The sequence below is a fragment of the Macrobrachium rosenbergii genome, chromosome 23 (assembly GCF_040412425.1).
Source record: "Macrobrachium rosenbergii isolate ZJJX-2024 chromosome 23, ASM4041242v1, whole genome shotgun sequence".
In the NCBI taxonomy this organism is placed as follows: domain Eukaryota; kingdom Metazoa; phylum Arthropoda; class Malacostraca; order Decapoda; family Palaemonidae; genus Macrobrachium; species Macrobrachium rosenbergii.
The window spans coordinates 41,954,872-41,982,363 of NC_089763.1; the positions used below are offsets into that span (position 1 = coordinate 41,954,872).

Consider the following 27,492-nt stretch of genomic DNA (forward strand, 5'->3'; position numbering starts at 1 on the left):
CATTAAGACAAAAATGTCAACCTCACAAGCTCTCACCATATATGCCCATTGTACGAAGCTGTTGCCATGGCCCAAAAACTTTTACACTTGCTTGATGACCACCTGAAACCTGAACTAGACTGCATTCTTGAACACCTCTCTCTTTTGCCGTGGTACTAATGAACTATGGCCTAAGATGTCAAGCGCTGCTGGTAATAATGCACAACTCATAGGACATAATGGCATCTTGTCTTGATCCTCACCTAAGTCACAGAGGAAGAGGATCGAAAACCTCTCTAATCTCTCATAGGAACTGATAGGTTTTGAGTTTGTCCCACATATTCTGGAGGCAATGAGAGAGATATCCAACCCTCTGTATACCACATCAAGTAAGAGAGGCTGTTCAGCTTGCCTAATCTCTTCACCAATGTAAAGCCCAGCAAAAAAGCAGCCTTGAGTGTGACATCCTTGTCAGAAGCCTCCCTCGGGCTCATTTGCAGCACCAAAGTTTCATCCCACTCAGGCAGCCTGGGTTCATGGCATGTGCAAGACTATTCAAAGCTCTTCATGAGCATGAAGACCTCAACCAAGGCAGAGAGGTCTATATCCTTCAGCATGAATGCCTGGGAAAGGGGCAAGTGGTATTCATTTCACCCCAGAAACTATGTACACAGAGGTTGTCCACTGGGTGTTGTAAGACATCCTCTAGTGTAGCCCAGAGGTTCAGAAAAGAAAAGAAAAGCAGAATAGTGGTAATTTCCTTTTTATTCAGGTGGTGAACAGGTATACCATTGAGTTCTCCAAACCTTGAATAGCCTTTCTGTCACATACAGGTGCAAGGACCACTCCAATCTATGACCCCACTCTTGTTACTAAGCTAGTCTGCCACTACATTTTAACAGCTCAGGATGTATCTAGTAGCAGCATGATGGAGAGCAAACTGCCCATTCAAGCACCTGCCTTGCCAACTGAAACAGGGAGAAGGAATCCATCCCCACCTTACTCAATGACGCATACCTATCACAAGAGATGGTCATCCTCATGATGCCTGGGGCCATAATGAGCCAGTTCTGAGGAACCAGAATCGTTGATAGACCACAGAAGTGTGAAATTTTCCTTTAACACCTCTGAAGATTCAAGAGTGGGCAACCAGGTACAAATAGATTCATGCACTGGGAATCGGATGAAAACAAGCTTATGATTCAATTAACCAACTGTCACCTGTTTATGCAAATGGTGGCAGATATTGTTACTCTCCTCAGGAAAGTGATGTCCATCTGAGGACCTCTTAGCCTTCTTGTCAAGTACTTCCTTTGGGTCTTCTTCCTATACTTCTGCTAATCCACAGACAATAAAAGTAAAGAGAAAGGTCAGGAGATGAAGAGTATCTGGACAACAATGAGGCATAAGATGAATGTGTAATGTACCTGTACTTTTTCAACTCATTTTGACCATAAGCCTCACCTACCTCCCAAGCCCATCCAGGATTGAGTTACGGCAGGCATCCCTAAAGTGACTGGAGCTGTTAAAGCAAAAATGGCAGGACCATCACCACCAGTGGTCTCCAACAAAGAGACTAATAATGAGGAAGAAATGTCCACTGAGACAAAGGCTAGTGTTGAGCTCTTGACAATAGCCTGAGACTCCAGGAAGGTAACCAGGGACTGGCCCTCATTAACCCAAGACCATAGGCCCTTCAATTTTATTGTCCTTATAGATTCTTTAACTAAGGAGGCAAACAAGACAAGTATTTTATACTGTTCAAAAAATGGTTTACATTCTTGACGTCTATAAAAAAAATAAATAATGAGGGTCAATGTTTGTGAGTGATAAAGTGCCTCATGCCCTAAATATCCACATTGATCAACATTTTTCACAGGTGAACAATCATGCACCATCATTCATGCTACTGTTAAGCATTACCACAATACAAGCCAATGTCATGGATAATACGACAGAAGCAAAGAAAGTGACAGAAGTACAGCAGCAACTAAGACGTATGTAAAGCAGTGTGGCCAAAGGAAAATGTGGTGGCAATAGTCAAGTGAGTGGGTAGGTACCCCACTGCCTCTCTTGCTTGCCACTAGTTTAATACCCTGTAACCAAGCTTAACAAATGGATAAGCTTTCCCTCAATGTATATCAATACAAGCTGAAGGTCTCTATTAATGTAGGAAAAAAATTTGTTCAATGAAATAATTTCTTGTATAAATATCACATCTGTAATGCTTCACAGAAATAATACCAAATACTGTCTTTTGCAGTATGGTAATCAGTACCAAGGAAACGAAATAATTTAACACTAACCCTTTGATGTCTTGTCAAATCACGCTGTCGAACAAATGTTTTTTGACATACATCGCATACATGTGGTCGAGTACCTTCATGTGTGCGTTTGTGTTCAGCCAAATCCCGCAGGTACCTGTTGATTATAACCATTATTTTAACACGCTACTGACCTTAAATATGTTGAACAGTGTTTCATAAACAATTGCACAAAACTTTACTAATTCTGTATTTTACATAAAATTCTGTACTGAACAAGCAGATACACTAAATACATGAGTACAGTTAAACCCTGTTCAAACCACAAATATTTTACTAAAAGGTATTTATCTGAATAAAACATCTAGCTAAAACTAATCTTGGCTGTACCACAACTTCCTTCACTATTCCTCATCTCTGTGGGGAAACATCTACCTTTTATATCTTAGCCTTCAAGATGATTGTGTCATATGAAAATGTATGCTCTACAAAGTGTAAGTACAAAAATAAGAAAATTAGTGCAGAGTAATGGAAAAGCTACAGTAAAACCTCTCTCCATTTCTTGAATAATTTTAGAGGGGGTTCCTAGTCCATATGGTATAAAGTGACTTGTCCAATCTCTAATGCTTACTAGTTTAAAAAGACAATACTAAAAGGAGACATTGGAATCCATCGTGACTGAATTTTCTCCCACTCTCTCCACATTCCACTGACAACTTGTAAGACAAGTTTGTTACAATACTTATCTCCATCCAGTCCAAGCTTTCACTCTAATGGACCATGTCAGCATCAGATTAGGAAGATGCAAGCAGCTCATCTCACACAGAGACTGGATCAACATCATGTGAAAATTAAGAACACCCATTTTACATAAGTGAAGTAAATTGCTGGATTGAACACATGAGCAGCTTCCCAAATAAAGTGATTTGCAAATAATGATGAACATTACTGATAAGCAGAGCTGAGGTGGGAATTTCCTAAGATGCATTTATAAAATACTAACATCGTGAAAAAAAAGGACCTACATAACTGGGAGATTACCTGAATTTTTTCTGACACAAGCTACACTCATGAGGTCGTTCTTGAGTATGAGTGAGTGTGTGAATCTTAAGATTATACTTTTCTGTGAAAGCTTTGCCACAAACTTGGCACTTGAACCTGCGGACGCCATGGGTAGTCTTGTGTCTTTTTAACTGGGAACTGGAGGAGAGTATTTTTCCACAGATTTTACATTCACATGTTTCAATCTCTTCAGAGCTGACAGTCTTTTTCCTGAAAAAAATGTAAAATGATTCTAACTTTTGTCTCAAACTAAATTTGTAATTTTGCATGCATAATGTCTTAAGTTTGGCTCAAATTGGAAAGTGACGTCATTTCTAAGGGCAAATATATTTTTAATTACGATTTTTGCTTCTACCATACTTTTTACAAGATCCTTCAGCCTGGTCAAACTGAAAATTTCTGTAAACTGAGTAGTAAGATGATGATTTAAAAATGTCTATACTTCATTTTCTTCTCCAAGTTTGCTTTCCTGTATCTTTTATTACTTCACAATTCTATATTATTTACTTACTCTGTTTTTCATTCATACAATGACCTTCTCCCAAAAGATTAGAACCACAGAGACAAACCTAATGGTTACCTTTTTGTTCGTGATGAAGATTTCTTTGGTAAGAACTTCTGAGTCTGTTCAGACTTTGGTTTCAATAACTGAGGCTGAATAATTTCAACACTAATTGCTTCAGGAGATTTACAATCTCTAGATTCTTCATTTACCTGCAAATAAGCATGATGCACAAAAATAATGAGTACAGTATATCAATCATCACAACAAACATATGCATAACTTAGATTAAACCTGTGAATACTAATGTTGTACATTCCTTAAACCAGAAATAAATGCCTTTGTTAAACTAGAACATATATTATTATTACTATTGGAAGGATAACTAACACAACTGCTCAAGTCACATATTAGGTATGGGTGATGCAACCCCAAAAATTTAATATATGCATAAGGGCTCTTGTAATACAAATGGAAATCAAGCTGTGTGCTTAAATGAAATGTCCCTAGTGACAAAATTTAAAAGCTTAATACTGCTGATCCCTTACCTGTGAAAGACCAAAGGAAGGGTTGTGGACAAGCTCATCCTTAGGCTGTTCTGGTAAGTCAATAGTTTGCAAGAAGCCTGTATTTCCTGTGGTAGTTGTGGAATCTGAAAGATAAAAATATATTCAGCCACCTCTTGCAAACAGGGTATCCTAACCCATTTCTAAGAAACTTTTGTATACATTGTTATTAAAAGTATTTAAAAAATATTAGTGCCTGTATTAGTATAATAAACTAATAAGACAACAGTACTACATAAGTCCAGTTTTGGTTCTACAAAACATGCAAAAAACATAACCAGTGTATGTTTTTTAACCCTGCTGTAAAAACTCTCTAAAAAACCTTTGTAACCTTGCTGTAAAGCCTATGTAATTTTCTTAAATGAGATTACAGATGAAACTACTACCACAGAATTATAATACAACCTCTGTTCATAATGTTGGCTAACCTTTGGTGACTTCATCAAGCGACATATCTGAAACAATTGAAGGAGACAAGACTTGGTCAACGTGAGCATCAGGTATCCTCAAAGCATTGCCTGGCACAAGCATTGATGTCTGGTCATCCTGAGGAGTTTCAGCGAGAGTTAACAGAACACTTGCAACTGACGTATTTGTGTGGTGGTGACTCAGCTTGGCCTCCTGAAATGAAAAATTATTAAAATTCAGTATAATCATCTAATGACCAAAGAAATTCAAAATTATATAAAACATCTTTCTATAGGTTACAGTTTCATATAATCAATCAATAGTAAAATAATAATGTTACTTTGCAAGAGAACTAAATATGGTGCTACACATACTAATCATCTAATCATCCTAAGCAACTTTCACCAATTAACTCAATTCAGGATACTTCACTGAATACAGAATCTGTCTTGTAATTTGAATTCATCTGACAAGTTTATGAATATGCTACTGATAATGAAAGCTCACAAGGAGATTTTTTATTTTGGACTTCACTCCCTACAGTACTATCCTGTCTACTCCACAAAAACTTCCCTAAAATCCATCAATAATGTCTTGAAAAACTCAACTGTCTACAACTGGACATATATCCCTCTCAAAATTTGCCTACTACATCCCCCTCCACAAATTCCTAAGTTACTTTTAGATAATTGTGTGGACAGACAGAGAAACAGCAACAGACTGATGCTTAGCTTTCAAGCAACTTTGCTGGCAAAGGCAATAAAGTTAAACACATACAAGTTGAGTCTTGCAGTGGAAGTAAGATTACACTATACACTATATATAAAATATCAACAAATTAATATGCATCACACTCAAATCCATTATATACCAATATCCTCATACATTAAACTTTAAATATTTTAACACCCAAAAAAACAACTGCACTACAAACCAACTTGAATTAAAATTTTAATTTATAGAACATTTTTAATCTCAAGTCTTTGCTTACCAAAACTCTTTCATGTGACAATGAAGGATGGGTAACATCATCTCCACTGGAGAGGTTAGTTCCTGAATTAACTAATAGCATTTGAGAATTTTTATCTTGACGTCCACTTGGCTCTGAATTCCCAACTATGAAGTGTGGCTCTTCACCTGAGCTACTTGTACGAGGTAGAATAGTAGGAAGCACACTGCAGCAAGGCTTTGCAGACAGCCTATTTTCAGAGTGGGTACTCAAACTTTCATGATTCGCAGGTGGCAATGTAATTGTGCAAACCTGGGTTTCTGCAACAGGTTCTTTTTTGATCATATGAGAAATAGCTGACTGAATGTTAGGCACTGACTGCTGATCAGAAAAAATATTAGTCATTGCATACACTGTCTGTTTTCCTATACCACTAGCAGGTCCCAAAGCTGTTGCTTGGGACCAGCCATTCACAACATTAGTGTAAGGAAGAACACAGTTTGGCGCACTTAACTGCTGGGACCCCACAGCAGTTCCAGCTGGAGCAACTATAACTGGCAGCTGAGGAGGGCAGCTCCCTACTTGAAGAATGCATTGAGGATTGGACTGCGAATTTGGAAACGGTAAACATAACTGTGGTTGAACAAATGCTCCAGTACTTTGCAATGTCTGGGCCTGACTTGCTGGAAGGTAGGTTGCAGTTGTGCCCTGAACGGTTAATATATGAGACGAATGGCAGTTTGTCACATGAGCAATACATTCACTCTGACTACTGTAATGTTGCCCACAAACAGAACACTGGAATAAAACCTGATGTACTGAAGACGTGTGACTATCCAGATGTGCCTGAGTACAAAGAAGTACACCACAAATTCCACACTGTTGAGGGGTAAGAACATCAGTGCCACATTCTGTGCATTTCACTCCTGTGACAGGTAATGATACCAGCCCTGGAATTTCACCCGTTCCATAACACGTCTGGAGATTCATACTGCTCTGTCCACCAGCTGGTAACTGTCCACTGCTAATTATAGTTGGTAATCCGACAGTTGCTGAGGGAATGCAAACAGACCCTGTGGTAACAGAGTCCCCCGGCTGGGGTGCTGGGTCATCAGGATCATCATTCATTGTATCACTGACCATGGGTTTTGGTAATGGTTTTGTTAAGTCTGGGACTCCACCACTGAAAATTTGTTTTACCTTCTGCTTTTCCATTTCACAGATACACTCAATGGCAGCACGTGTATTTGCACTAATTTCCCGAGTTCCAAGTTCAGGGATGACATAGACCTGGAAAAAAAAATTGTATAAATCTTTAAACTAACGTACTGACCATCATTAAAATAAATCTAAATCTACAATTCTGCACATGTTTGTATGTACTAAAAATATTTATTTAGAAGATTCATTCAGAATATTATGATCTAACTAGAACTATTTTCTATTCGTAAAATACAATTTTCTTTCCCATTCCTGCAACCGCGCTGTATATTTGTCATAGGTATAAAGTGGTTGTACGCTCTCAAGTTTCACTCAAACAATTCCTTAAAAGTCTCAGTTCTTCCTACTACAATGGGCAATCTTTACTAGTACCCCGGTCCAAAGAAATTAAGTGAATGCCTATATCTTATTTTTTTCAAATCTTGTGTAAATAAGTTGCATAACCTGTAATTTTGTTTACAGGTAATAAAAAAGGTTGTCAAACAACTTTTTTTATTACCAAAACAACTGAAATGGTTAATTTATAACGTACAAATCACTCATAATAAGCTCTTGAACTTGTTTAGCTTCTAAAAAATTCTTTTGGATAAAAATCTTGACCACACATTTTATAACTGTTTATAAGGTTATATAAAAACACAGGCTCAGTAAGGAGAATAACATAAATATGCTACACAACTATTACTTGGAAGTAACTGCAGTAAATTTTAGAACAAAGGAGAAGAGGGTAGTGTACATACTGGCGAGAGGAAATGTGAACATGCATTGCGCACAGAGATTAAATATACTGGAACACCAAAAACTGGTAGCAAAACAGATAAAAATGTTAGTGGAGTAGTGGAAATGCAAGACAATGTAGTCAGTATGTTACGTCACATCAATGGCGGCAGATGTGACAAGTGGGACAAAGAAATTTAATAAGATTCGCATTATTGTTGGAAACAGAAGAAGATTGACTAAATTTTGGAAAAGGTTACCTGATGCAATGACAAAAGTACCGCAGTCAAGAGGACATTTTAGAAGACAAATGGGCAATTTGAGTCAGACCGTTGCTTTGGAGGTAGTGACTAAAGAATACAGCTCTGGAGTGAGAAACCAGAAGGGGAAAAACAGCACTAAGAATCTGCAAGAGCTAAAAATTAGATGCTGAACAAAATTAAAGAAGTCAAAAGAGTACTGCATAATTAATATTTAAAGAGAAGCTGAAACACAGGTTGAATTTATCATGATTAGCAATATAAATTACTAATATGATGGGAATTAGAACAGAAAGTCCACAAGCTATTAAAGAGTGAAGAATAACTACACGTCTAGCCAAATGTGGGGGACATTAAACATACAAATATCGATGATGATGAAAGCGATGACACTCAAATGACATTCTAATCACTCTGAGAAGAACTTCTGTTATTATGTTACAGTAGTCTTAGCAGATCATCGAGTCCCATTTTTGGCTTTTGATCGAGTTTACCACTGGGATTTGTACTTGAATGAAAAGGGTAAATCAGAACATGGTAAAATCAATGCAGTCAGGTTAGGTAGTTAGAGACCAAAGAGAAAGGAGGAAAAGTAAATAGCAAGACACAATGCATATGGGACTGAGGCTACAAAGAACCTTTAGTACTATTTAGTGAGTGCCAAGCATGCTATACAGTAAGGAGCAACATTCTTCAAAGATGAAACAAAATTACTCTTGGAAACTGCTACAGTCATATTTGAAAGTCATCTTCTTGGTAATGAAAAGCATCATCATCATGGGATTAGTTGTAAAACTAATTGTCTCCACACAAGATCTGTGTCTTCATCTATCCCCCTTTTCCATAATTTCCTAGGCCTTCCTATAGGTCTCTGTCCTGTTACTCTCTGACAAATTGCTCCTCATACCTTATTGAACATTTTATGGTCACAAACTTTCAAATTTTCCTCTTAAGTCCCAATATTTCTGCCACTTAGAGCCCTGGAGGTGTTAGGTATCAATAAAAAAATAAAGCAGCAAGGTAAATATTCTCCTACGCCATCATTGTTAAAATGAAATACTTAAGGAAATAAGAAAAATGCTAGCAATTCAGCAGCACATACCAATTTTAAATTCTGCAGTATATACCATATACAAAAAAAAAAAGCATTGTGTTAATAAGAAATTATCAAAGACCTACCTCACTCATGCACTTCTTGTTGGCACTGACAAGACGTTCAAAAATAAGGTCATGTTTTTTTTTTAAGTGACGACGTAGATCTTCTGAATAGGCAAAGCTCTGTGCACACACACCACAAACCTAGAAAAAGAAAATCACTCATTTATTTTAAGACCTAAGCTTTTACAATAATAGATCAGGAACATTTCTTATGGGAATAAATGCATATGGTCAAAATAATGCCAAGTCTTACCCTATATTTTTTCAATCGGTACAAAAATAGATAACATATAGAGCAAATTACACAACTGAATTATAAAGGAAAGGAAAATATAAACTTTCATTGATAACTATGAGAAATTATCTCAGTGTGAGGGACATGGGCTAATTATCTCTTTGGCTATAAATTTTGTCACATTAAACTTATAACTTGAACGATGTGAACGTAAAATATTAAAATAAACTAACTATACAGTGTAATAAATAAAAAATATTCAAAACGCTACTTAGTTACAATGCAAAAGCTTCATAAGACCTAACAAGCTAGTAAGACACCTGTTCACATCCAATCGATTTAGCCATATGATTCTTATTACAGTGTTTCAAAGATAAAATTGTTTGAATACACTTGAAAGATGGTAGCTTCAGTGGAGTTTCTTACCCTCAAAGCATTTGTTTGGCTGTTCTGCCACTTAGTGGTGGTATCGTTTAACAACAAAGATGGATTTTTGAGGGGTTGCACATTTAAATCTTTGATAGTTTTTTGCCTCACTTTCTGATACATACTGTATAGGTTTGCAGAATATAAATGTGCATTGCATATTATGATGTATTTCTGAGCATATGTAATACACGTAAGAATTTCATACTATCAGAATTCACATTCATCAACAGTTTCAAACTAAAATCTGCAATGTAATCAAAATTTATTTAAAGGCATATAAAATATATTAACCCTTAAACGCCTAATGGACGTACCATACGTCGACGAAAATTGTCTGTTGGATGTCAAGTGGACATACCATACGTCGACTAAAAATGCTTTTTTTAAATATTCGCGGAAAAATAATTATAGGCCTAGTTTGCGGAAGGTTTCAAATCACGCGCCTTGAGGGATGCTGGGAGTTCACGGATCAAACTGTTGTTTTGTTTATAAGCGTCACCCAGACGCACATGCGCCCGGCTTCCCTCCTTCTCGTACCAGACAGCATCAGCGTCGGACCGTCGCGAGAGCGATTTTTTGACGCATCCGTGTTTTGCAGAACTTTGGCGAGTGTTTGCGTATTTTGTGCTGCAACAGGACGTTTGCAGAGATGTCTCAAAGCCATCAGGACCGTGAAAGGCGCATACTGCCTGTCGGTAGTGGTGAGCGTTTTAGACTGGGATGCTGGAGACGAGTTTTAGACTGGGATGCCTTTTACGACCCCTAGGAAGCATTGGGGTGTCCTGAGGGGCATCAGTAAATTTTTGAAAAAAACTTTTTCCTTCGCTGAAAATCCTGGCAATTCTTGAGTCACCTTGTCGTAATTTTTTCGCCATTTTATATTATTCGTTACATAAAGTGTTATACATCAAAATGTGTGCAATTTCATGTAGAATACAACAAAAAAGAAATCATTCTTTTAGCTTTTAACAGTTTTGAAATATTTTCATTTAAATCACAATAACTGACAAAATGTTAACATTCGGTCAATTTTGACTCGACTGAAATGCTCGAAAAACGCAATCGTAAGCCAAAATTCTTACATTCTAGTAACAATCAATCATTTACCTTTATTCTGCAACAAACGGAAAGTCTCCAGCACAATATTTCGATTTATGGTGAATTTTTGAAAAAACTTTTCCTTCGCTCCAAAAAAATCCTAGCATTTCTTGAGTCACATTGTCGTAATTTTTTCGCCGTTTTATATTATTATTACATAAAGTGTTATACATCAAAATGTGTGCAATTTCATTTAGAATACAACAAAATATAAATCATGCTTTTAGCTTCTACCATTTTTGAAATATTTTCATATAAATAACGATAAATAGAAAAAATCAACCTTTGGTCAACTTTAACTCGATCGAAATGCTCAAAAACGCAATCGTAAGCCAAAATTCTTACATTGTAGTAACAATCAATCCTTTACCTTCATTTTGCAACAAATGGAAAGTCTCTGGCACAATATTTCGATTTATGGTGAATTTTTTAAAAAACTTTTCCTTCCATCCATGAACTCCGCTAAAAATCCTAGCATTTCTTGAGTCACCTTGTCGTAATTTTTTCGCCATTTTATATTATTCGTTACATAAAGTGTTATACATCAAAATGTGTGCAATTTCATGTAGAATAAAACAAAAAATAAATCATGCTTTTAGCTTTTACCATTTTTGAAATATTTTCATATAAATAACAATAAATAGAAAAAAATCAACCTTTGGTCGACTTTAACTCGATCGAAATGGTAAAAAAATGCAATTGTAAGCTAAAAAACTTACAGTCTAGTAATATTCAATCAATTTCCTTCATTTTGAAACAACTGGAAAGTCTCTAGCACAATATTTCGATTTATGGTGAATTTTGAAAAAACTTTTTTTACGCTCATGCTGTACTTAATTCATGCATCATTTTGTGATAATATTTTCTCTGTGTTGCTTTAATCGTTTTACAATCTGTTATATACCAAAATCATCGCAATTTAGTGTACAATACAACTAAAAAAATTAACTCATTAGCTTTAACCGTTTTGCTTTACAGCGCGATTTGTATACAATTATATACGAGTTTTTTTTTATCATCATATATTCCAATATTTATATATGATAATGATATTTTTTTCATTTCTGATGGTTGCATACTAAACTTCAGGCAATGAGAAAAAAGGAGCCAAAAATGAACTCTTAATCTTAAAAACTAAGCGTGCTGTGATTTTTGAAAAAACTTTTTTCCGCTTCGGCGCTAGCTCCCGAGCATGCGCCGCATACAGGAGACGTTTTTGTAAATAGGGCTTTGGCGTTTAAGGGTTAAATGCTTTAGGCCGCAGAAGATCTATTAAGCTACTGTTTTATTATTAAAAAATATCAGTTGCTCTTATTTTATGTATCTGACACTTGTGAAAAACTTCTTAATTGCCAATACATCATCTTATATTGGACAACAATGTTACTAAAGCAAGTCAGTAAAAGTAAGTTTCTTACCCATCGATTAAGATGATAGTGGACTTTCAGGCGGTGACGAAGTAAATTAGCCTTATCGCTAAATGGCTTCCCACACTCTTTGCAAGGCTGCTTCTCATTCCCATGCATCACTCGGAGGTGAACTGTGCAATGCTGAGAGGCATGAAATAGTAATGATGTAATTTACTTCTCATTCTGACATTATAAAGCTAGATGCAAAAAGACTGACACATCTTATTAACAAGGCAAATGCTAATTCTGTTACATTTGCAAATCCAAACACTGAACATCTCATATACAAAAACACTATTTATCCAAGGAGTTTTACAACACTACTTCAAGTCTGATAATTTAATATTAAAACTTAAATTTCCTAGCCTTACCTGAAGCCGTTTGAATGACTTCCCACAAGTTTCGCATACGTAAGGTTTTTCGCCAGTGTGTGTTCGTAAGTGGACCTCCAATTGGCTTTTATATGGAAATGCCAAAGGGCACTTGGGACACTGGACCCTAAAAATAGTTTTCATCTTGTTACATTTTTATCATAATCATCTTTGTACAAGGATATCTTGTGTTGTATTCAACTTCAGTTGCCAAACACTGACTAACTGTTTCATACATACTTAGTATATCTATAATACTGTACAACAAAGTCTGTGATCAGATAAGGAAAATGTTTCAGACAAAGATGACTCCTGTCATGTTAGGTGAGTTATCATAGAGAATATAAAATTACCAATAAGTATTTTCTTTTGTAATGGAAGACCTTAACCCTGAGTAAAAATATAATGGGAAAAGATGCAAAAATTTTTATAATAATATTGAAACAAATTTAATCTTTTTATAAAATGATACAATGTTGCTTCTTTCTTTCTTTCCTGAAGCTTTCATACTAAAGGAAAACTACAACATTTATGGAAGTGACTGCAAATAAATTATTTCTGAGCAATTAAGACCACAGTACTACATATTCACCTATGCTGAACATCCTGAACCACTCAAATAACTTTACAGAAGTGTACAAACATTACCACCTCTGAATTCTCAATTCAAACACAAATGTCAAATAATATAATCTGAAATAAAAGTAACATATTGTAAATATAACCTTACCAATCCTTCTTTAGAGCTTAAAAGTGTGCAACCAAAATCCATAAAAAATATATTTTAACACAGGACAGGTTGACCTACAACTCCAGTTATGACCAAGCACAGAAAACTATAAAACTAAAAGATAATGCTGTTCACCTACAAAAGAAGAGTACCTGTACTTGTAGCCTACATTTCACTTTATTAATATATAAAAGAGAAACAAAAATTACAGCACAATCTAATAATTTCTAGAATTCTATTTTAAATGTAAAAAAATGCATAGAAATTTCTAAGCTTAAACTGTAACGGTCTTTGTTCTTACTTTGATTTATATGAAGGATCATGAGTTCGACTGTGAAGTGATAAACGACGAGCTGAGGGGAACGATTCGTTACAGGTTTTGCAAACAAAACTCTGATCGTGAGTTGCCATGTGACGCCGTAAGCTGCGAGGTCGCAAGTAGTTTCGATTGCAAACCTTACATGAATATAAGGGTTTCACCTCTCCGTGGGTAATCAAGTGCCTAGAAAAGAAGAAATGGAATGGAATACAAAATTAGGCCGAGGGCCAACTGCTGGGACCTTTGAGGTCATTCAGTACTGAATGGGAAACTGAGAATACAGAAGGTTTTAAATGTGTAACAGGAGGGAAACCTTGCAGTTGCACTATGAAAAAAATAATAGGAGAGATGGAAGAAGAGAATATGAATGGAGGTACAGTAAAAGGAATGAAAGGGGTTGCAGCCAGGGGCTGAGGGGATGCTGCAAAGAACCGAAGTAATGCCTACAATGCACCACATGAGGAGCACTGACAGCACTACTCCTATGGGGCTCAGACAGAAGGGTTAATTGCTATTATCAATTTATTTAAATAAGTTTAACAAGGCCACATTTCTAGACTCCCTTTGGGCTCATCCAAGGGATTTGTTCTCAGACAGAATGTGAAAATTGGAGAATGATTAAAGCAAAGAAGGTGGACAGCTAAGGAACAGGCCAAAGGGAATGGATGAAAAGTAAAAACCAGAAACCATTGCAAAGAAACTTGCACTCATCTACAGTGCACACTGCAAGGTATGCTGTTATGTGGTAACCCTCTACAAGAAGGATATCTCTAAACTGACAATTCCATATTTTAGATAAAACTTCATTGAAATTGTAAAAATCTCAGTCAGATAACGACAGTACTTAAAATGCAGTTTTTATTGCATAATGCTTTGTAAAAATATGAGTCAACCTTAAGAAAAATGTTTGATAGTTGCTTATTAGTATATAAAAAGGGAAAATAATTCACAATCAGAGCAGAGGTGGTGTTCACATGGCCAGTTTAATCTAACATCATAGAACAATCCTGAGTTTTTCCACTCCCGGGCAGAAAGCACTAATATATCACTGACAATCCATGGTAACAGTGAGATATGACACTAACATGTTGGTATTTTCATACTCATGAAACACCCTAAGACTTAATGGCGACACTGAGAGAAATCTTAAAGAAACAAGATACTTACAGGTTAAGATGAAAGCTGGAGACAAATCGTCTATCACACATGGGACACTGCATTTTCTTTAAGTCACTATGATTCTGAAAATAGAATATACAATAAAACACAAATTATAAATGACCAAAATCCACAGCATTCTGTACAGGTTTTTTTTTAAATGGGAAGCCAGGCTTCAGTTAATGGAGTATAAACACGAATAACTGATGAGAATAAGCAAAAATGACTAAATGTTATGATAAACTGGAATTTTGCAAACTACCAAGATACACAAAAATTATCTTCACTGCAGTTCTCTAAGGGGTGCCCGCATTTTTAAAGCAGAATACTTAATGGAAAATTTGTCAAGCTGATCCCCAAAGGGGCAGTTCATAACAGATCCATTTTGTGACCTGAATGCAGATATTCACCTGCCCAAAAGTATTTCTGAATGGATGGAGAGAAAAGAGAAAGAGAGTTTTTGAAGAGAGAGAGAGAGAGAGATGAATGAGAGAGAGAGAGAGAGAGAGAAAGAGAGAGAGAGAGAGACTACTAGTACTATTTTACTAATGCTTTCTCCCGATCCATCTTTAATGCAATTTTTATGGTAAATATATATATATATATACAATAGCACACAAGAAAAGACCACTTGTGCTTGGCAACATAACATCACAACACCTTAACAGAATATGCAAATGATGCTTTGTGAAATGAAGAGTAGACACTAATTCCAAAGGTATGGGCTCGCAAAATACTACCAGTATGCAAGACCAAAATATTTCAAACAATTACCTTATGAACACGAGCCATGTGTTCTGTGAGATGAACAGAATATGCAAATGATGCTTTGGAGAAATGAAGTTCCAATTCTTCTGGAACAGATCTTACATTATGAACACTGGTGTTCTGTGAGATGACCTTTCAGAGCTTCAGGAACAGATCTTACATTGGTGACGACCTTCAGAGCGTGCATGTGTGCTACTGTGACGACTGAGGGCTGACTCGGAACCAAACATTTTCCCACACAAAAGACACTGATGCTCATTCATACCTAAAGTTTTAGTAATTGTTATATTTTTAATTTTATATTAAAATTACAGTGAAAATTTACAGTAAAAACTCAACAGCTATATTTACAAATACTGTATATGCTTACAATTATTTGTATTCTGAACGTAAATACATCAATAAACCTGTAAGCATACTGTAACACTACAGGTATATTCTAAAATTCTAGTTGCAGATGCAATAATAAAATGATATTTTAATGATAAAATAAAGTTTGTTCATACTTACCTGGCAGATATATATATAGCTGTATTCTCCGAAGTCCGACAGAATTTCAAAATTCGTGGCACACGCAGTGGCCGGGCAGGTGGTTAGTACACATTCCCGCCGCTGGGAGGCGGGTATCAGGAACCATTCCCATTTTCTATTCAGATTTTCTAATGCCACTGACTCCTGAGGGGAGGAGAGAGAGGGCAATATGAATATATATATCTGCCAGGTAAGTATGAACAAACTTTATTTTATCATTAAAATATCATTTTGTTCATGAGACTTACCTGTCAGATATATATATAGCTGAATACCACCTTTGGAGGGGGTAGAGACAGCCAAGAATTAGGAAAAAAACCAATTTATTGGTAAAATTATTTTGGTTCCTTATCTGATAGCGTAGCTGACTGAGTGGTTACTGTCACTCTAGTCTGCTTCTGCTTTACTATAGAGACCCCAGCGAGGTAGTGACCTATATAGCTGGCGACTTCTAGATGATCTGTCAACGGGGTGTGACCACAATGTGACTAGATCATAGACCATACAAAGAGGACAAAAGAGCATTACTAACCACCTAACCAAAACCTAAAGCGTTAGTTTGCAAAGGATTGGGAAGACTGCCTCCAGCAGTCGACCCAACAACCATAAAAACACAATTAAAAAGGATAGGATCAGAGTTACCCCTGTCCCCAAGGTTGCTGAAGCAGCAATGTATGGTCCCAGCGAAAAGCAATTTTCGTATGCTACCTAAACATCTCGCCAAGAGTGTGAGGCAAACACCGAATTGCTTTGCCAAAATGTGGCACTGAGAGTGTCACTGAGTACCATATTTTTCTGGAACGCCATGGAGGTAGCAACTGCCCTCACCTCGTGAGCGTTTAACTCTCAACAACTTGAAGTTGGAGTCGTCACAACTAGAGTGTGCGTCCTTAATGACGTCACTAATGAAGAATGCCAGTGCATTCTTCGACACAGGTTTAACTGGTTGCCTCACAGAACACCATAATTATCCGAGGGACCACGAGTGTCCTGGGTTCTTTTAAGGTAGTTGAGAGCTCTAACCGGACATAGAACTCCCTCAGGTTCCTGTCCAATAAGGTCTGCTAAACCTTTAATTTCAAAGTGTCTAGGCCAAGGGTTAGAAGGCCTTTCATTCTTAGCCAAGAACTTAGGGCTTAAAGAGTAGACAGCATCGTGTTCCTTGAAGCCCACATAACGGCCTTGAACTTCGCTCACTCTCTTCGCCGTCGCCAGAGCCGTGAGGAATGCCGTTTTTCGAGTAACATCCTTAAGAGATGCAGAGTGGAGAGGCTCAAAAAGACTAAACATCAAAAACTTGAGCACTACGTCCAAGTTCCAAGCAGGAGAAATTAGCTGAGGAACCTTAGACGTCTCAAAAGAGCTCGTAAGATCGTGGAGGTCCTTATTGTCAGACAAATCTAGTCCTCTGTGTCTGAAAACAGTCGAAAGCATGCTCCGATAACACTTGATAGTCGGAACTGCTAAATTGAGTTTTTCTCTTAAGTAAAGGAGAAAATCCGAAAACTGGCTCACAGTGATAGAGGAAGAGGAAAAGCCCTTCTTTCTACACCAACCCTTGAAGGTTGCTCACTTCGCTAGATATACCATGTTAGATGAAGAACTTCTGGCTCTAGCGATGGCCCATGCCACCTGGCCAGAAAACCCCCTCGCTCTGACCAATTTTCGATAGTCTGAATGCAGTCAGGTTCAGAGCGGGGAGGTTTTGATGATATCTCGCGAAGTGGGGTTGTATGAGCAGGTCTGCTCTCATAGGAAGGGTTCTCGGAACGTCTACCAACCAGAAGAGAAACTCCGAGAACCAGTGGTTCAAGGCCAAAACGGGGGATGAGAGTCATCCTCGTCCCTTGTGAGGCAGCGAACTTGCGTGATGACTTCTCCCAGAATTTTGAACGGGGAAAGGCATAAACATCTATTCCCGTCAATCCCAGAGAAGAGCATCTATTGCAACTGCCCCGGTCGAGTACAGGTGAGCAGTATAGAGGGGAGCCTCGCTGTTCTTGAGGTCGTGAAAAGATCCACAAGATGGCGACCCCAAAGTTTCCAAAAATCTTGGCAAACCCCTGATGAAGGGTCCATTCCTTCGGCAGGAGTTGATGGCGCCCGACTGAGCAGGTCTGCTCGAACATTTTCGACCCCTGCAACAAAACTTGTTAGAATCGAAATGTTGCGAGCATAGGCTCAAAGAATAATCTCTCTTGCAAGGCTGAACAGGGAACAAGAGTGTGTTCTGCCCTGTCTCTTGATGTAAGACAATGCCGTAGAGTTGTCCGAGTTTACTTGAACTACACGATTGCAAACTTGGACCTCAAAGAATTGGAGAGCTAAAAGATAGCCGCCAACTCTTTGATGTTGATGTGCCAGGACACCTGTTCCTCTCTCCAGGTTCCTAACACTTCCTCTCCCCTTAGTATTGTCCCCCAACCTGTTGACGACCTGTCGGAAAAACAACACTAGGTTGGGGTTTAGAAACTTGAGGGAGATCCCTTTCTGCAATTTCGTTGGATCGAGCCACCACTTCAGATCCTCTTTTACAGAAGGAAGAATTCACAATTCCTCTTCCAAGTCTTCCTTGCTTTGCCAGTTCTCCAACAGAAAGAACTGAAGAGGCCTGAAATGCAGTCCCCCAGGGAAACAAACTTCTCCAGCGAGGAAATGGTCCCCAGCAGACTCATTCATTCCCTCACCGAGCATGTTTCCTTCCCCAAGAAGGCCGAGACTTTTTCGTACATAGAAGTTGCCGTTCTTGTGACAGAGACGCTATAAAAGCCGCTGAATACATCTGAATTCCCAGACACAATGGACAGTGAGGGGATCAGCTGCAACTTTTCCACATTGACCAGAAGTCCCAGGGACTTCACGAGTTGCAGAGTCAACTGAAGGTCCTCCAGACACCTTAAGCGCCGACGACGCCGAATCAACCAGTCGTCCAAGTAGAGAGAGATCCTGACGTCCGACAGGTGCAACTGCATCGCACCATTCTTCATGAGAAATGTAAACACCCTCAGAGCTGTGCAGAGTCCAAAGCAGAGAGCCCTGAACTGGTACGTCTAGTTCCCCAAGACAACCTGAGATACTTCATCGAACGTGGATGAATTGGGACGTGAAGATAAGCATCTTGGAGATCCAAAGATACCATCCAATCCCCGGGATGAAGGGCTCCTAGTATTGACTGCGAGGTCTCCATCTTGAACTTTTCCTTCCGGACCAAGTTGTTCGGCCTGTTGACGTCCAAGACGGGTCTCCAGCCTACTGAAAGTTTTGGGACTAGAAACAATCTGTAGTAAAATCCCGGGGGACTGCAAGTCCAAGACCTGTTCCACTGCTCTCCTCTCGAGCATCTGTTCGAGCAAGTCAAACAGAATTTTCTGTTTGACAGGATGACAACTGGGAAACAAAAAACAAAGGAGGAGGATACAGGAAGGGAATCAAGGAACCACTCTAACACTAGGAGGGACCAAACGTCTGCCCCTCTCTCTCTCCAGGCTTGTGCAAAATGAAGCCTGGTTCTTAATGGTGTCTGGAGATGAAAGGAGTCACTTGCTACCTCTCTTGGAAGTGACTTTCCTTCGGGAAAAACTCTTCCTCGTGGTGCGGGTCTCATATTACTTCCCATGGAAGCCCCTTCACGAAACTTTAGCTTCTTCTTAGCCAACTGAGGAAAAGAAGAGATCGATGATGGGGCAAAAAGGTCGATAGAAGACCTGGAAAGAAGGTCTTTTGCCTTTTTTGAGAAAAAACAATATTTTTAACTTCTCTGGGGGAAGGGATGGCTTGCTGAAACACAACTTGCAACTTTTTCTGACATAATGAAAACAGACTTCAAAAAATAGCAAAACAATGCTCTCTTTTTCAAAAGAACCGCTAAAACTGAGACGCAAGTTCTTCAGAAACCATCTCTGACGGCCTTGTCCATGCACCGCAGTACACTGGACAGCTCCCCAGACTAATGGAAACCGGATTAGTAGCCTTCGTGTCCAAAACTTCCAGACACCAGTCCAAGAAGTTAAAGACCTCAATAGTCTTGAAGAGGCCTTAAAATGGTGGTTATCTCAGTCAGAGTCCAAGACACCTTAAAAGAAGACAAGTGGGATCTTCAAGAGGCGTCGAAAAATGTTGCAAAGTCCCCTGAGAAGTCAAGGAACCGTTTTGTTTATAATGTGCTCCCCTAACTCATACCAAATGCCTGCTTTGTCGGACAAAACGTGAAGGAGAAGATAGAAGTCTTTCCTTGATTTTTCCTGGCAACCATCCAATCCTGGACTTTCTTGAATGCCTTTTGGTAGATAAAGACTTCCTCATCTTGAGAAAGCAAAGTCCTTCTCGCTTGAGACAAAGACAACTGCGAAGGTGGAGAGAGAGGAGCCGAAGGTTGAAAAGTCTCAGGAAACAGATCCTTAAGAAAAATTAAAAATGTGAATAATTCAGGATTTTGAAGCGTCAACCTTCTCTTCACAAAGGCCATGCTAATCTTGTCTGTATCGTTCTTGATTTTAGTATATGTACTTCCGATTCAAAATACAGCCAGAGTCTGATGATCAGAGGAAGAAGAAGACTAAAGATGTTTCTCTTCATCCGAAAAAATGTGAAAGGGGATGTTCTTCCCAGCGGGTCATCTTGGAGTGAGTGGTGAAAGAAATTCTTCTCTGTATCGTTCCAGTATATGACCTCCAGCGATTTGAAGAAGTCGTGGCTAAATTATGAAGGATATCAGATGTTGAAGCGGGTAGTTGTGCGTCATGATGTACAACAGAAGCGGCGTCAACACAAGAAGACTTGAAGCTAAACGGCGAAGCGAGCGGAGCGTCATGGCGTGGCGCGCGAGAGGCTCCGTGGCAAGACACGAGAAGAGTTTCACAGCGTGGCGCGCGCGAAGCGTCATGGCTAGGCGCGCGCCGAGCGTCAAGGTGAGGCGCGCGTGAAGCGTGAGAAGCGCACGAAGAGCAAGACACGCGCTCCTGGCGCGTGTCAAGAGAAAAGTCCAACACCTCAAATCGGGGAAGACGATTAGGAAGCCACTAAACACTCTCTCTAGACGACAGACGAGAAGCCCCAAAACATCTAGCAGACGAGGAAGACGAAGCAGGAGACGAAGGTGAAGGTCTGTACCTCTTAACAGGCAGTTTCGAATCTTTGTGACGAATGTCATTTAAAGGTTCATGAGAGCATCCAGCTGTTGTTGCAAACCCAACAAAATCTTACGCGTTGGAGAAGCAACTCTCTCGGGAGAAGGGCTGAACCTGAGAGAAGGAAGAGGGGCGAGAGACGTATACTTCCTTCTCACAGGGTAAAAGCTCTAGCCCTTGTCTTAGCGCGACTGGGGGGTAGAGCGTCATCATCCAAAAAACACTTTATTCTCTTCTGCGGAGGAATATCCACGCAACTTTCTGGGGAAGAGCACAAAACGTCTAGAGGAAGAGGACATGAAGCGTCCTCTCCTCTAAGCTTCTCTTAAGAGGGCGAGAGTCCAACCAAGAGCTCCAACCCCGAGGCGGGGAGGACGTGTCGGAGGACGAGAAGCAATCCTTCAGGATGCGTGCCTGTGCACGATCCCTGGCAGCCTGGGTAGCGTCATCAGGACCTGCCGAAGGGACGCCAGATCGGTGGGAAGCCCCCGTAACCCTCATGCGGCTTTCGACATGCCCCCTCCCTGGTCCTGGGAGTTCGACAGAGGTCCAGGCCTAGAGGCATTATAGGGCCGATCTGACGCCCCCACCACAACACTAGGGGCACTAGCACTAACACTTTGCGCTTGAATTGCATTCACTTTAGTTTCAAGAGCACGCATTGACTCCAACACGAGAGCCAGAGTATTACCTTCTGCAGCAACATACTACAGGGTTAGTACTAATATTTACTACAGGGTTACTAGTAGGAGAAAACCCTGACTGTCCATCTAAGGATGCACTCTTGGAGGAAGATCTCCTCAACCTATCACGCTCCAATTTAAGCATATAGGCTTCATATTTCTTCCACTCACCCTCAGATAATCCCTCACATTCATTATACCAATTATCATAGAGCATTGAACACCCTTACATACCATACATAAAGTGTGAGGAACTATCAGTCTTCGATAGCCTCACCTTACATTCACCCAAGCTACAGACTCGATAGCTAGAGGTAAGACATCTTAATTATAGGAAAAGTCAAAAGCAAAATAAAAACGGTCCACAAAGAGCGTATGCCAAGTCACAGATCCAGTCGAATACCAAAAACAACCAAAATACTTAAGTGACAAAAATTTCGAAATCCAAATGGCGGAGGAACTGACAACAGGTGTTGACAGTCCGGCGACAGAGAAAATCTGAATAGAAAATGGGAATGGTTCCTGATACCGCCTCCCAGCGGCGGGAATGTGTACTAACCACCTGCCCGGCCATCTCCGCGTGAAATGCAAATTTGAAATTTGTCGGACTTCTTTCTGAGAATACAGCTATATATATATCTGACAGGTAAGTCTCATGAACAAAATGATATTTTCATAATAAAATAAATTTTTGAACATACTTACCTGGTAGTTATATATATAGCTTAAGTCCCTGACGCCACGGCAGAATTTCAAAACTCAAGGCAATCGCCGATTCAGGTGAACCACCTGTGCGCCCTCTACCCAGGTACCTGGAACCATTCCAACTATTCCTCAGATCTTCCATGCCCTAGTCTCTAGAGGGGAGGAGGGTGGGAATTTAATTATATATAAATACCTGGTAAGTATGTTCAAAAATTTATTTTATTATGAAAATATCATTTTTAAACATCTGACTTACCTGGTAGTTATATATATAGCTGATTGACACCTTTGGTGGAGGGTCAGAGACAGCCAACATCGTTGGAATTAGCTTAAGGGTTAATAAACCAACTTAAGGTCCTTACCTGGATTAAGGAAGCTGACTTCAATGAACTCCCTCATTTTGTCTGCTTTCCTTAAGAGGTCCAGCGATCCACTCAGGGGCTGAAGACCTCTAGGAGCTGCCAACCGTGTACCAACCTCTATGTGACAGACAACCTATAATACCCTTGTTCCGGCGCCACCAAGGAACAAAATGATCATTTGACTAAAATTGATGATTGTGGAAGACTGCATTCAATCTTTCACAAACAACCATAAAATTTCAACCATTCCAAGGTAAGAACAAAGGGTATTGTTTTATGGAATTGGATTAAGGAAGCTGAGTTCAATGAACTCCGCCTCATTATGTCTGTATTCCTTAAGAGGTCCAGCGATCCACTCAGGGGCTGAAGACCTCTAGGAGCTGCCAACCGTGTACCAAACTCTATGTGACAGACAACCTATAATACCCTTGTTCCGGGCGTCACCAAGGAACAAAATGATCATCTGACTAAAATCAATGATTGTGGAAGACTGCGTTCAATCTTCACAAACAACCATCAAATTTCAACCATTCCAAGGCAAGAACAATGGGTATTATTTTATAGGGATTGGATTAAGGAAGCTGACTTCAATGAACTCCCTCTCATTATGTCTGCATTCCTTAAGAGATCCAGCGATTCACCCAGGGGGCTGAAAATCTCTAGGGGCTGTCAACCGGTGTATAACCTCTATGTGACTAGACCTCCTCTCAATACCCTTGTTCCGGCTCTACCAAGGAACTTTCATCCCAATGATTGCGGAAGACTGCGCCCAGTCTTCACAAACAACCATAAAAATTCTCAATTCCAAGGTAAGAATAAGGGTATTGGTTTATGGGATTGTAGGGGTATTCCCTCTCCCATTACTGAATTAGATGCTATAAACGGGCACAGCGTATAGCAATCTTCGATAATGTCTTGACTTGTTTTAGATAGTGAGAGGCAAATACTAACTTGCTTCTCCAGAAGGTCGTGTCCAAGATACTCTGCAGGGACCTGTTCTGTTTAAGAGCTACAGAGGTTGCTACTGCCCTGACCTCGTATGTCTTTACTTTCAGAATCTTGTAGTCTATCTCTCTACATTCCATATTTGCTTCTTTTATCAACTGTCTGATAAAATAAAACAGAGCATTCTTCGACATCTATACAGAGAGCTTTTTGACTGAGCACCAAAGCCCTTCTGAATTCCTTCTTAAGTCCTTTGTCCTATCCAGGTAGAGCCTTAGAGCCTTTACCGAATAGGACTTCTCTCTCCCTCCCCCTGTTATGTCCGTTAGGTTCGGAATCTCGAACGTTCTGGGCTGGGGTTGTGATGAGTATTCATTTTTTGCAAGGAAGCCTAGTTGCAGTGAGCAGATTGCCTTGCCTTGTATAAAATCTATATTCTTGCTGAGAGCATGTATCTCACTAACTCTTTTCGCTGCGGCCAAACTGACCAAGAAAAGAGTTTTCATGGTGAGGTCCTTTAAAGATGTCCTCTGCAAGGGATCGAACCTACTCCCCATGAGGAACCTCAGGACCACGTCTAGGTTCCATGCTGGTGAGTTCTCTATATACAAATTTGGGTTACAGAAATATTGGAAGAGGACACATGGTTGTCCTTGTACCATCCTCTAAATACCTCCCACTTGGATTGGTATACCTTAATGGTGGATAACTTCCTTGATTTGCGATAGCGCCAGCTGCCTCCTTCTGAAAAAACTTCTGGCTCTTGTGAGTTTTTCCGATAGTCCAAAAGCAGTTACTAGTAGCGCTTGTAGGTTTTGGTAATATCTTTCCAAGTGGGGTTGTTTGAGTAGATCTACTCTCTGAGGTAGGCTACTAGGGATGTCCACCATCCAATCCAGTACTTCTGGGAACCAATCTCTTGTCGCCAGTAAGGGGCCACAAGGGTCATTCTGGTCCTCTCATGTGACACAAATTTTTCAGTACCCAGTGTATTATCTTGAAATAGGGAAATGCATACACGTCCAAGTTGGACCAGTCCACCAGGAACGCGTCTATGTATATAGCCCCGGGATCTGGTACTGGAGAGCAGTAAGTGTCCAACCTCTTCGTTTGCGCTGTGGCGAAGAGATCTATGCAAGGACGTCCCCAAAGTCCTGATGTAGCGTTCATTCTTTTGAGAGGACTTTATTTCCTGCTCAGAATGTCTGCCCTCACATTTTTTCTCCCCTTGGATAAAGTGGGTTACTAGTTTTACATTCTCCTCCTTTGCCCAAAGAAGAGATTCTCTTATTGTCTCGTATAGAGACCTGGAGTGAGTGCCCCCTTGTTTGCTGATGTAGGCCAACGCTGCCGTGTTGTCGGTGTTGACCTGCACCTCTTTGTTCCCCACTGTGTTCGAACTCCCTGAGAGCTAGAAGGATTGCAGTTAGTTCCTTCTAATTGATGTTTAACTTCTCCTGCTCTCTGGTCCAGAAGCCCGAGACTTTTTATTTCCCTCGTGTTGCTCCCCATACTGAATCCGACGCGTCGGATAACAACACTAGGTCTGGGTTCCTCTAATATAGAGAAGGGACCTCCTGGAGCTTGACGGGGACGTTCCACCACTACAAATACGGTTTTATTGGTTCCGAAATGGGGATGCACTTGGTCTCCAGTTCTATTTCCTTGTCCCAGTTCCGATTTAGATGAAACTGTAACGGGCATAGAATTAACCTCTCAAAGGAGACAAACCGTTCCAGCGAGGAAAGGGTTCCCAGCAGACTCATCCATTCCTTTGCCAAGCATGACTGTCTCTTTATAAAGCTCTGAAATTTTCTTGAGGCTTGTCCTGTCTTTGCAATAAACGGAAAAGCCCGAAAAATCCTGACTCTGAATCTTCATCCTAAGGCATAGAACCTCTTGGGATGGGATCGGCTGAGATTTCTATCTGTTTATCAGTAGACCTAATTCTTTGTTAGACGCTTGATGCCAGTGCATCTTGCGTCCCTGAGCTAACTTCACGTCTTGGCTTCCAATATCTTGAAGCCTGACGCCCTGACGCCCAATGCCTTGACGCTTGACGTCTTGGGTTCATTGACGCTTGTCATCATGGTGTTTCACTCCTAGATGCTTGACGCCACTGCATCCAGCGTCTAGAGTTTCATTCACTACGTTCAGCGTCTTAAACTTCTGGACGTCTAGAAGCTTTAGTTGGACGTCTATTATCCTTCTTCTCTTTGCCTGGTTGTCACGCTTGCAGCCAGGAAGACAAAGTCTGCTGCATATTTTATAGTAAAGCTATATGCGGGCTTCCTGCTGTTGGGGACAGGCTGGGGAAGCCTCAACTACGGCAATTATTGCCTTCTCATTGTCAATAATGGACCGTGGAGGGGTTCCGCAGACGAGTACCAATCCGAAGGAGGAAGAGGAGGATGTACGGAAGGCAGCACAGTGTCCGCCACGCTCTTGCAGCCTGGTATCCTGACTGAATAGAACTGTCTACGTTTGTTCTTAGTAGGAGAGCTACCCTTGGGGCTGGAAGGGAAGAGCTCCGGCTGCTGCTGTGGCTACAATCTGTAGTCTATGAAGTCTTATCATGACGTCCCTCAATATTGGGTAACTTGCTCTTGAGAGGTCTCGGCCCAGAGCCAGACGCCAACCTTGTCTGTTTAGGCCGAAAGAGAGAGACCGAAACTATAAAACCTTTCCGTGGACGAACTTCAGAAAATTCTGGAGATCGGGTGCATGGGGACGTGAAAATACGCATCCTGGAGGTCCAGTGAGGCCATCCAGTCATGCTGTCTGACCGCTGCTAGAACCGATTTTGTCGTTTCCATAGCGACCTTTGTTTATTGCACAAAAAAGTTGAGTGCAATCCCGTCTAGCACCGGTCTCTAACCCCCAAGCATTTGGGGATCAGGAATAACCGAATGTAGAATCCTGGGAATTCGGATCCTGAACTCTCTGTCTGGTCTCCTTTTGCAACATCATAGACACTTGTTGCTGTAAAACCTTTGCCTTGGTTCTGTCGTTGCATTTGGCAGAAAGGTCGAATTGTCTTGTTACTAGAGGGGGCCTACTCAGGCTGGACAGTCCGGCTCCTACCGCAGTCTGCAGGAGAAGAAAGGCAGGTCCTCCTTCTTCCCTGTGTAGAGCCTCTTCTCGTTGTCATTCATCTACCCGCCCTAGAGGAACCTCTATCGGAGGGTCGACCAAAAGAGCTGAGATACCTGAAACACAGGAACCTCAGCCTTACTCTTTTTAGCGATGAAAGTCGTAGGTAGGACTTTTCTTGCTGTTTTAGATCTTAAATCTTACGTGGTTTTCTGGGCCAAAGATGAAAAGGCCTCTATACCAAACCTTGAGAGAAGGGGTGAGAGGAAAAAAGAGGTATAAATCAATTCTGATTTTGATTGGACGTGACCCCATTAGCCAGGAAAGAGCAAAGATGGGCCCTTTTCTTCAGGAGTCCCGCTGAGAAAGGTGCAGTTGATTCGTTGGAACTATCTCCGAGTCCTTTATCCATACACGACATCAGATATATGAGTTCTTCGGTGT

General features: G+C 40.1%; 1 protein-coding gene and 1 pseudogene across 1 annotated transcript in view; both read right to left on the bottom strand.

Moving 5' to 3' along the window:
* The window catches only part of LOC136851102 (zinc finger protein 729-like), a 49,322-nt gene that overhangs the window by 7,072 nt on the left and 14,758 nt on the right, over window positions 1-27,492 (bottom strand). Inside the window, exons 5-18 of the mRNA XM_067125073.1 lie at window positions 15,750-15,868; window positions 15,671-15,691; window positions 15,610-15,639; window positions 14,845-14,918; window positions 13,660-13,860; window positions 12,629-12,755; window positions 12,267-12,398; window positions 9,108-9,227; window positions 5,773-7,020; window positions 4,802-4,994; window positions 4,356-4,459; window positions 3,886-4,019; window positions 3,285-3,515; window positions 2,286-2,400 (exon numbers count right to left, since the gene is read on the bottom strand). Of these exons, the coding sequence (XP_066981174.1) occupies window positions 2,286-2,400; window positions 3,285-3,515; window positions 3,886-4,019; window positions 4,356-4,459; window positions 4,802-4,994; window positions 5,773-7,020; window positions 9,108-9,227; window positions 12,267-12,398; window positions 12,629-12,755; window positions 13,660-13,860; window positions 14,845-14,918; window positions 15,610-15,639; window positions 15,671-15,691; window positions 15,750-15,868 (2,849 nt within the window). The remainder of the gene's footprint in view (window positions 1-2,285; window positions 2,401-3,284; window positions 3,516-3,885; window positions 4,020-4,355; window positions 4,460-4,801; window positions 4,995-5,772; window positions 7,021-9,107; window positions 9,228-12,266; window positions 12,399-12,628; window positions 12,756-13,659; window positions 13,861-14,844; window positions 14,919-15,609; window positions 15,640-15,670; window positions 15,692-15,749; window positions 15,869-27,492) is intronic.
* On the bottom strand, window positions 20,543-20,656 carry LOC136851653 (U6 spliceosomal RNA; annotated as a pseudogene).